This window comes from Drosophila ficusphila, unplaced genomic scaffold (genome assembly GCF_018152265.1).
Source record: "Drosophila ficusphila isolate 14025-0441.05 unplaced genomic scaffold, ASM1815226v1 contig_791, whole genome shotgun sequence".
In the NCBI taxonomy this organism is placed as follows: domain Eukaryota; kingdom Metazoa; phylum Arthropoda; class Insecta; order Diptera; family Drosophilidae; genus Drosophila; species Drosophila ficusphila.
In genome coordinates this window covers 19,024,155-19,035,745 of record NW_025064737.1, presented here as the reverse complement: position 1 = coordinate 19,035,745, position 11,591 = coordinate 19,024,155, and the positions used below count along the sequence as shown (strand labels likewise).

At 43.5% G+C, this 11,591-nt stretch overlaps 1 protein-coding gene across 1 annotated transcript; it reads left to right on the top strand.

Moving 5' to 3' along the window:
* The first annotated feature begins 6,992 nt into the window (after nt 1–6,992).
* Nucleotides 6,993–7,625, top strand: LOC108095686. Its single transcript, XM_017196857.2, has one exon. It carries the CDS (start codon nt 7,037–7,039, stop codon nt 7,508–7,510), a length of 474 nt encoding a protein of 157 aa, XP_017052346.1. The 5' UTR covers nt 6,993–7,036; the 3' UTR covers nt 7,511–7,625.
* Nucleotides 7,626–11,591: the final 3,966 nt, after the last annotated feature.

Genomic DNA, 11,591 nt, shown 5'->3' with positions numbered 1-11,591 from the left:
AAATATAATGGAGCCCTGCATTATCCTTTCCGCCACCGCTATCAAACACGCCGCAATGTGTGACAGTATCTTTGCATGTCTTACTGACATTTAACATTTGCGTTTCGCTTCGTGTTTCATACTCGCTTCGCGGTGAGTCCTGTTTGCTGTTGCAAAACAGCTCTCTGCCTTCAATAGAGCTAGTTCTTTTTTAGTTTTTAGTTTATTTTTTTTTTAGCTCGGATGTGGTCCTGGCAAATAGACAATCAGCGTGGCGGGAGGGCCAAATTGAAACACAAGCAATGGGTGCAGTGCTGTTGTCATACAAGTTTTAGATTGCGTGCACATGTCCCTGGCAACCCGTTCGTCCGTTCGTCCGTCTGGATAGCAAATTGAAATTTTTTCCACCGATCGCAAAACAAAACAGCTCAATAAAAAGTGTCAAATTGGGCAGTCAACCCCACTGGCCCTCTGTATCTTTCCCCTCGTCCTTAGGGGGTCCTTGAATGGTCCTAAAGCAAAACTTTAACAATCGACTCTTGGCACTCGAATGGCCTCAATGCGAACAAAGCAAATCCATCAATCAATGCAAAGTGTGTGGCAATCTTTTAACTACTCATTTATGCGCTTTAAGTGCGCTCGAGTCGTGGCTTTTTATCGGCTCAACTGCAACTGCAGGGTGCTGCGATTAATTGGCTGCGTTTTCGAGCCCCTTGTTTCCCCTTGTCGACGCCGCCTGCAGTTGCAATAAATTGTTATACACTGAAAAACTGGCAGTGGGTAACCGCTATAACGACTAATGGGAAATTCATGACCTCCAGCAGAAATGACATACTTATGACATGTTGAGTTTATGGTTTTTAGAGCTAATCATGTCTAATTATTAGATATAGAAATTTATGGGTTTTGATTTTTAAAATAGTTGTCCCATTTTTGACATGATTAATGGCAATGGCTTTGGTTTTTTCATAGTGGGAAACGTGCTCTTAATTGCATAATATATTTAAGGTGTTTTAAAGCTACTGGCTATAAGACCTCATAAATCAATAAAATAAACATTTGTTTTGGATCATTTTATTAAATTATTTTATAGTACAAAACTTTTCACTATAAATTTTTGTCTTTGAAATTAGAAACCCTGTGGAACTTCTATAAAAACAAATAGGTACTAGGTAATAGGTTATCCCCTTATAATAAAAATTAATATTATATTATCCCAAACCAGTAAGTGCAATCGGAAGTGGTGTTTAATGTAAAACCTTTAGCCATATTCCATATGCGTACTCCCCGATAAAGAAAATAGGAGGAGACGCGGCTCGGATCGAGTACAACAATAACTTTGGCAAATACGCAACCGTGCAGCCAACTTCGGCTCGATGGCCATTCCATTGTGCGAGTGTGTGTTTGTTTGCTGGCCAATGGACCGACGTGACGTATACGTAATATTTCATTTCATTTGTACAACGCACATACGCTGACCAGCGAGGAGAAGAGAGGGGTGTGTGTTGGTGCGTGTGTTTGCACTACGCTCACCGTTGGCCTGGCAATGAAGCACACACACACACAGATATACAAACAGAGAAGGAGGGATACTCTATACTATATAGTGGGCATATATGCGGCAGGACAAAGGACGGAGGAGCGACTTCGGCGACGCGAACACGTGGGTACATCGTTTGCACAAAGGTTCAACACCGTTATTTATTTAATTGCATTCAATTTGCGGTTAATTGTTAAACAATGGCCAACAATGACTGCGTCGGGCCTTTGACTCCGTTCGTTTTGCATTATGGCCGTCCGATGGACGAACAAGGAGGCAGGACGAGAAGGCGGGAAAAGAGGGCGTGGCCCCGGCCATGCGGTTACTTGGCCAGTTGGCCGAGTGTGTCGAGTGCGCTGAGTGTGTTTGTTATGCAAACAAGTACAAGTGCGGTTTTAATTGAACTCAAGTGAGGCTGAGCGCTGAATGACCGCTCGATTTTTACATGAATGCGGGCAAGTGTGAAGGGCGGGAAAAGCGGAAAGGAAAGCAGAAAGTAGAAAGTGGGAGGGGAGGAGGTTTGCTAAAGTTAGCTGGTGTGAAGCTCCTTGCCTAATGAGCGGGGCTCAAATATTTGCACAAATAAAATGTAATTAGCTTTTAAGCCAGCGAAAACAACTCAGTCCAAGGTCCATGAATAACACACCAATTTGTTTGCTCTCGGCCCTATAAATCTAAAGCGGACTTTATTGCCCGCCTGCAGTGACAAATTATAGAGCAAATGACCGTGGCAAAAACTAAAATAAATAACAATCAGCTCGCTTAGTTCACGGCCATTCCGGCAAACTGCGAAAATGCGCTTATTACCATTTACCGCATGGCAGCGAAATTAGCGGGCGCGGGCATAAACCAAAAACCATTGTTATCGCTCTCCCGCCGACCAGCAAAATTTGCATTCGAATTGGAAATAGAGTAACTGCGGACTCCATTTTCCGCGCTAATCGGCCAAATGTGGGCAGGAGTGGCAGTTAGCGTCCAATTAAAATGCGGCTAAAGTGCATCAGTGTAAATACTGCAGATCGGCCTGCTCCGTTCGCTCCCGTGTGCACATTCAAAATTCAAACAAAAACTATAATCGCTTTGGCAAGGATTACAACACACAGGAACATGCTACGGATCCCGATTCCCCCGCTCCCGCTCCCACATCCACTTCGATTCCATTCCGTTGCCCAAACCTTCCAACCTGCTGGCCAAAACGACCTGCTGGCTGAGATTTCGAGAGCCGACTGGCCATCCAAATCCGTATCGATTCCCCACCGCTCCTGCGGTCATGTGCAACATGCGAATTATTCCTACGTTTATCGCAAATTCAATTCAATTGCGATAATAATAAAATTTATTCGCAGCAATTTGTTTCTGTGTTTGCTAAGCGAGAATTCTGCAATTTAGTGGCTGTCCGACATCGAATTATAATTATGTGCCTGACTGCCCTATTCCCTGGTAGTTGAAATTGAAATTATATAATCACACACACCACTGGTCCTACATGTACTGATCCTATCATAAATATCGCTGCCCGGGAGTTGGCCATTTTAATGGCCAACAAAGAGCCTCTTTGTCATGGCTATAGACAGAAAAAGTCTAGCCTTCGGGCCAAAAGCCAATAGCACCCCAAAAAAAAATATCCCATTAAAGGCACCGTGGATGGGTCCTGCGACACGTGTTCTTATTTTTCGAGGAAAGTGAACCGAGAAATGGGCCCACTTATTGTCATCAAGAAGACAAACTGTCAGGTATCTGAAGGGAATACGGTTTGATTTGGGCATATACCCCCACAACTTTAATTTCAAACAAAAGGTGAAGATAAAAATTTAATGGTTTCCTTGAGCTTTTACTAAGCTCAAATTAAACGTTTGGTTTTGGGTCAACATACACTTTTTAAAATATTTAAACAGCTGAACACAGCTCAATTTAAACAAATTAGGACATACTTCAAACCACACTTCAAAATTTCAAACATATTTTTAGTATGCTATAATAATAAACATATAGCAATGAAACTCATTATCTGACAACTCAGCATTCGAAATTCCATAAACTTGCATGCATTTCATAATTACAATAATCATGTCATAAAATGAAGACATAAAGACAAACTTTTCGTACGATATCGCTTAGTCCACACCCGAATTTTCCTCCTCCAATGTTTTGTCTGTTTATCTTTGTGTTTACCTTTTGAGCATCTTTTGTTGTGTTTTATGTCGCCCCCTGGCTATTTGTGCGCAAAATGCATTTGTTTCGATATGCCGCACATATAAAATAAATTTAATAGATATTTCTTCCAGCTTGAACCGAATCGGCAGTGCAAATATTGCCGCCATGTGGCAGTGGCTCGGATGAAGCTGCAGCGCAGTGGAATGCCGCCGCTAAAACAAACATCCGAGTCATCAGCCGGAAATGGGATACAAGCTCGGTCCTCGTCTGGCATTCCCTCCACGATTCTGCTCCTCAGCGATTCTTCTCCTCTGCGATTCTGTGATTCTGCTCCTCTGACCCCTGACCCCTGGCGATACCAACAGATTCGCTGTGGCAATAAATCCCCAAAGGAAGTGGGTGGTTCAGAAGCACAGAAAAAGACCTTATGAAGTGGCAAAGAGTTGCGATTGTGTAAACAAATATGAGGAAGACATCAGTGGCGCAGCTAGAAGGGTTTCAAGTCATTAAAGTGAGAGGAAAGTTATAACCCAAAAAGATTCTGGTAAAACATATGTTAACTAGCATGTTTTTGGGAAAAGCTTTAATTTAGTTCCCTTTTGGCAACAGCATTACTGTGAGGCCACGTAGAAAGGCATTGGAAAACGAATGTTTATAGCACTAATTTTATTTGTTAAACCAACAAAAGCAAGAGCAACGAAAAGGCAAAGAAGAAGAGCAGCAGCAGCAGCAGCAGCTCGGCAAATAAATGTGTCTTAGAAACGATTGAGCGCACAGAGACAGTCATATAAACAGAGGGACATAAAACTCATACGACATGTGGGCCGCCAGGCACTTGGCAAATGCGTGAGCGTGAGAACATGGCACTTCATTCACGCCCCGGAAGTGCCCCTCCCCCAATCCCTTTACCCCCTCCACGAAACTCCGTCCGGACAGAACAGTTGAACCAAAAGCCAAAGACAAAGAGGAGCTGAAAACAAAAAGACCGGGCTACAGTTGCGCCTGCCGAACAATTTATACGACTATTTGAAGTTGGAGGACTGGGTAAACGCTGCTTAAGTGTGCGTAAATCTAGGAGGACGCACAGTCGTCGCAGGACCCCGAGAACCTATCGAAGGATTTCGGCTCCGTCTCTCTGTTCATTCGGTGGCACTGCTCGTTCGTCCTCCCAAGTGTTAACACATCGTTTCTGTCGCCCCAGCAGCCCCCAGATTTCGTCCCGTCCTCCAGTTTGTTTTTATGTTGTAAAGCATTTTCATTTGTTTTTTGTCGCCTTTCTCCTTTTTTTTTCTCGTTGCCGGGACTTGAACGATTGAGATATTCGACTCTGTTTGGCTTGAAATTGATAGTTTTAGCCAGATTATAATCTGTTTATTGTGCAGAGTGCTGTGAGCCGGGGAGTGGGCGGCAATTAAGCCGCCTTTACGACGAATGTGAAATGTGTTTCCAGTGATAAACGAGTGCGAGGCGCCGGGAAGGCGTTGTCCTTCATGTTCGATCGACCGATTGGGCCACCGACCACCAGCCAGCGACCTTAACTTAATTTACTCGAATGGAAGGAGGGCAGGCAGTCACCTCCGGCAACAAGAATTGAACCTATTTCCGGCGGAAGTATCAGTATTTGGCAATTTCCGGCCGGCTGTTGTCTTAGCAGTCTTTTTCTCTCTCGCTCCGAAAGTTTGCCCGGCAATAAATGTTAATACATATTAAGCGATTTCCCATTCAGCATCAGCCGAAGGACTTTGGACAGTCGAAGTTTGCCGCATCCCAAGAGAATCAGTTTCTCGATTCTTGTGGTAATTAATGCCGCTGCGGAAGGACAATCGGAGAAAACTAGACACAACTACTCAGCGCGTCTGTCAAATGGCTCAATTGTCGGACCAAGCACTTCCATTAGCCGATGCCTTCATTAGGCCGCCCGGCCATAATCATCATCAATAATCTGGCTTTGGAAACACATCACAAATTAATTTTGACAGCTCTTGGCAGCGATTAATATCAATTATTCAAATAGTTTGCAGCCAGCTGCAGGACTTCAAAGGACCGCCGCCCACGATGCCAATGAGCTGCTTCATTACGCTCCATTTGCGGAGTCCTTGGTCCTTGGAATGCCAGGAGCTCAACCAGCTTTTGTTGCCTATCGAGGGGAAAGCGGATGCCGTGTTTCCAATGACCAGCGGTATCTGATGTGCTCGACGTGTCGTCCATGTTCCTGTGACAGGCCGTAATATGTCGGCAGTGGCTGCACCTCGATTGGAGGCTCTTGGCAAAGCCGTGCTGAATAACAAACAACCGCCATTGTTCAACTGGTGAAAGGCGGCTATACTCCTGTTTTTGGATGCATTAGTTATCCTTTGTCAGGGAATGCAGCTTAAGCTTGAATTTCGGTAAGCTTAATTAGTAAATAAACAAGTGCTTAACGTGATGATTGAGCTTGTCAAATGTTTAAGCAAGCAAATAAGCACGTTTCGAAACAATAGTGGTCATAAATTGAAATGCTTCGCCATGACAACAAAATAATTTAAGATATTGTGTGGTCATTTTCTTAAATAACCATAAGTATGTTGTCGTGGAGTTAAGATCATCTAAGATAACGTATTAACTTTCAAATTGTTATTTAACATTTATTTAGTGCATGGTATAATGTTCACACTTTGCGCCTACAATATAAATGTAATAACAAGACGAAAATCGATGAAATATATGCACCGTCCCTAACAGAAATCCAAATGCTACTTTTATTTTTCATTACATGTTGTTTAAAAATTGCAGTGCAATCTAAAACAATTATCGACCTTGTCGGAAGAGAACGCGTTCCGAGCGAGTCTCTTCTAAATAATTGTTATGAACTAAATCCGTTTAAAGCGCAATTTACAAATCAGCAGCTCATCGACATTATCGTTGGACATTCGTGTCGATTTTGGAGCGTGTTTCCTGCCCTGGTTATTTTCTATTAGATTAAACTGGCAGTTTTTGGCTCGCCCTCGGCTTTCCCATGGCAGGTCGAAATTATGCGAGCGCATGTACGAAATACCGAATTGACTAATGTTTATTTATACAATTTTGCGGTTCACAGAATGCAGATAATTCAATTCCTGTGTCAAATTTGCCAAAATGTGCGTGTGCCGCCCGCCGCGCTCACCTCGAATGCAATTCAATTTGGCGATAAACCAATTTAAAGCCAACCAGAAATGGAAGAAAAACAGTCTGGATTTATAGGCGTGCACACATGTATGCGGGCAGTCTGTTTATCTCCCCGCCGCGTTTCAGGGGTCAGAGGTTATCGAGTGGACGATTGCCGCTCTTGAAAACTTGCGACGCTTCGTAGTCAACAAACGACAGTCGCAGAGCAAACAAGTTGCGATGAAAGCGTTCCTGGTGGCCTTACTGGCCGCTCTGCTGGTCACCGCTGTGCGGGGCGGACTTCTCGGCAGGATTTTCCACCGCGATTCCACCACTACAACAACAACTACAACAACAACGGAGGAACCGCGTCGTCCGTTCTTCATCAACAACAACATACCCGCCGTCGACGAGGGCTGCGAGGCGCACTTCATCTGCAAAAAGAAACTCACCCAGGTGCCCGTTCCACGACCCTGCCTCAAGTACTGCCTCAAGCGGATCGACTGCCCCAACAACGTGAAAACCATGGGAAAGCCCAACCAGTGCGTCGAGCTGGATGAGCAGCAGGTGCTGGAGGCCTACGAATCCTCGACAGTTCAGCCAATCGCCGGGCAGCCCGTCACCGAGAAAATCATGGAGGTGGCCATGATCGACTTTCCCTGCCAGCCGGGTTATCTGCCCGACCACCGCGGTCGCTGCCGGGAAATCTGGTAGTTGTTTGGCCGTGTCTTGTTACTAGTGCTTACTACATTCTAATACATTTTCAAATTCTTGTAAACAAACATACTCTGAGTACTCACAATAAAACCAAAATGAACTCTTAACCAAAGATCAAGCCCATGTGAATAATTTGATAAGTGTTAGACAAAAACAACCAGATTATTGGTTTTGTGATGAGTGTTGAATTTCGTTATCAGCTTATTAACTGTGGGAAATTACACAGTATTCTTTAGCGACACCTTTTAAAGTTTAGAACGAACAAGTTGGCGATTAAAGATATTTTGATTTCACCTACTAACCCGTTTTTAAGGTGGTCATCCAGGCTATCCTCCCGAAATCTGGTAGTTCGGCCGCGATTCGTGATACGTGCTTGCTGCATAATTATACCTTTTGGAATGCTTTTTTATAAACATGCATGCTCTGAATAATCACAATAAAACACCAATAAACTTATTTTGCCCAAAGATCATCCCTGTGTTCCAAGCACAGTAAATAATTTGATGCTTGTTTTATAAACAATCTAATTAGACTTTTGTGCTTTGTGAAAATTTCGTTATTATAAAAATATTAATAGAAATCGCATTGCATTCTTTAGCAATACAAAAATATTGTTTTCAAAGCTCCACTTTTGACTTTAAAAAGTGTTTAGGGTGTTAGACTTTTTTTCTCAGTGCCATCCCCGATGAGTGGTCACTGTTTGGGAATAATATTTTCGCTACCCCGACACGCCAAGTGTCGAACACACCTCCAGCAGCAGGACAACAGTGGCGCGATACTCAGACATGAGTGCCGGAATTAAGGACTGAATGAACAACCACGAGTTTGTGGTAGAAGGGGGGAAAGGGGGTTACCTTTTCGAGGGGGCGGGGCACTGGGCGGAGTCGTGGCAGTCAACAATTTTGTCTAATTACAACACGAGAAACAAGAAGCCAGCGACAAGCCATAAAAAATATGCCATTTGCACGAAAATAACTGTGATGTGCTGTGACCTGTAGCCCGTGGCATTGATAGCCTCCGTTTGCCAGGATTAGTGGGGTGGGTCCTGGGAAAGGACTGGGCGGAATTGCCGAAAAGCTAAGCCACAGATACAGCTAACAAATGGCTTAATTTCAGCCAGCAGCTTGCCGCGGAATGCCGAGCGATAAAAAGTACATGTATTAAAATTAACAAAACAACAAGACGCAGACAAGAGACGAATTTTCGGGGGGTAGTGTAAGTGGATTTTCCGTGGGCTTGAAGGATTGGGGGCTTGGAGGGGCGACTCCCATCACGTGATTGACGCACATTTCGAGCCAGCAAATACAACTGCTAATTCGACGCACCCAACTAGAGGGAAAGCTCGCTGGCTGGAAGTGGAAGTGGAAATTTTATGTGTCTTCGTCATGTTAATTGTTTTCCTTTGTTCGGCATTGTGGGGATGTTTTTTGCAGCCGCTGCCGCTGTTTTGCTGCCTTGCTTCTTGGCTGGCTGGCTGGCTGACTGGCTGGCTGCCTTTGGCTTTGTTGTAAGCCATAATTTGCGCGCTTATAACTCAAAACTTTCGCCGTCAAGCCAAACGCAACTAACTTTATTAACTCAAGGAGCGGGCTCACAGGTTTGACTTCATTTGGGCTCATTCTTTTTGTTTTCTTGATTTCCGTTTCCGACCACGTCGCTCTGGCAGGAGGACGCAACTTTCTTTGGCTTGTTTTTATGGTAATCGGCGCATAACAAAAACCACAATACGCTCCTGCCCTCGAGCTCTTGCCCCGCCCACCTGTGTGTCTTTGGGGCCGATGGGCGGTGGGCGAGACGGGTGGTTTCTGCGGTGGGTGGTGGCATGGCATTTGGAAATTAAACTGCGCATAGTCCTTAAAATTTTATAACTTAATTTCTGTTTGGTCTGGCATTTTTGTGAACTTTTTGATTTGATTTCGTTTGGCACTCGCACAACTCCTTTTTCCCCGTATCGGTTGGCTGACAGTGGGTGGTTTGGGTGGTTTGGCTGGATCGGGTGGCACTGGTGGTTGGAGCATTTTATCGGGTAGCTTGCTGGGTGGCTCCAGGTGGCTTTGGGTGGCTGACTGTGTGCACAAGGTGGTGACGTGCCTGGCGTTCTTTTTCTGCCGGAATTCGGCATGCGAATTAGAATAATAAACTGCTGGAATTTATTTGGCGCAGGAAAATGCTTTGGCTGCGCTGATAAGGTTGATCTATGGCCGGTGGCATTTCAATGGCCGCGATAAGAGCAATGAGTTTTGAAGGATTATGCCGGTGGCAGCATAATTGATGTGATGCGAACATAACTCAATTGTGGCGTTATTGCTTCGCTCCAATCTGGCTTTTCCGCCTCTCACGCACTTCATTACCGGCCTTAGCCGGGAAATGCGATGCTTTCTTCTAGGGTTTTTCCTCTCTTGCTTAAATATCCCGGCCTTGCAGATGGTTTCATTATGCTAATTGCACGGACATCAACTGCGAAAACAATGCAACTAATAACTGAAAGCAGGGGCAAATGGAATCGCAGCGGAAAAGTGGAAAAGCACAGGTACAACGCTGCGAAGAAACCAAAGAATTTTCATTAAAATTTTCATTTAGTTGCGCAATTATTTTTGTGCAGCCATTTTAATAACACTAATTTACCTTCAATTCCCAACTCTTTTTCGAGCCACACAAAGGCCACCGATGATGCCGGCAAGAAAGAGATGGCAGCCTTAAATGGTCCATGCTAGTGCGAAAGAGACAGGGATGAGCAGTTATAAATATGCGCAGCTGCAGGATAATAAAAATGATAAGTTTTTCTCTCAGTTCTATCGCTCTTCACGTTTTTGCCGTCTTTTAATTTCATTCCTTTCAGCATTCACTCAAGCGGCCCACAGCTGAAGCTCAGCTATTACACTGAACCAAATACTAACCGTTTACAAATGCATTCCAAAGTCATCGAATTCAATAAAGACTTATAGACATAAAACCACAATGTAAAAGTATATCCTTTGATTGCATTTTAAAAGAGTAAAAGGTAGAAATACAATTTGTAATATGATTTTCAAGTGGTCACCTATATTTACTTACCTTCCGATCAAAGCTTATGAGTTCTCTGAGTGTTTCGTACCCAAATTGGTCACAATTTAGGAAAAAATGTTCTACTTTTTTCCGGTACCATCGGTCCTCATGCGACCGCAGCAGCAACAAAAAGCAAAAAAAAATCGAAAGCATCAAAGGCGGCCAGAACATCAAGTTCATTCTAAGCCGTTTGCATTGCAAATTCTGCATCGCCCGGCGACAGGGGAAAAAACTCAATGCTGGTTGCTCCGACAATCACTTTTCAATTAAATGGCATTCTTGCCTCTTTGCCATTATTTTGTGTTTTTTTTTGCCATGGCTCTAGCTTTTCCGTAGCTCGGAGCCAAATTATTCTGCCACAAGAGCAGCAGGCGTAAAAATACGTTAAAGAGAAAATCGAGGGAGTGGACGACAACTGTTCTTTGAAAATAACAAATCATTTCGGGTTCATTTATTTACTTGACCAGCTCGACGAGTCGAGGATGAAAGCCTTTGCTCGCAATAACAGCTTGTTCAATTGTCAATCATTAATACGGATTGATTCGACATGACACAAAAACTCGCGCCTGATTGGCACGACGCACAGTCGCTTAAGGGGGTCTTCCTATGTGACGGCCTGTTTTTTAGGGATATTTTAGGATTTTTTTTCTACGACCAGTAAATATTTAGAGCTTCGAGTTTTTTATCATTTATTAACACATATTCGGACAGTATAAATAAAAAATTTCAGCTAAAAATATTCAGTCAAACTAGAGTTACAGCGCTCTGAACACCCCCGCCTCGAAAAAAAGAGCTCCCACTTCCTCCACGATTCCGGCTGATCGGCTTATCAGAAAAAAAAAAAATAAACGGCGTTTTAATTTGTAGGCTTAAATGCACGGAATGAACTACAATCAAATGAATATAAAAAAAATTGGATTTTTGATAGACATTTGAAAAAAAGTTGCAAATTTGGCGTTTTTTTTTTTTTTTTTTTGCTATAAAAAAATCGAAGTTTTGAAAATTTTCGATTGATAGTAGTTCATTCCACGCG

Bases quoted from the DNA above. Each gene is read 5' to 3' on its own strand.
- LOC108095686 (XM_017196857.2), top strand. From the start codon at position 7,037: ATGAAAGCGTTCCTGGTGGCCTTACTGGCCGCTCTGCTGGTCACCGCT.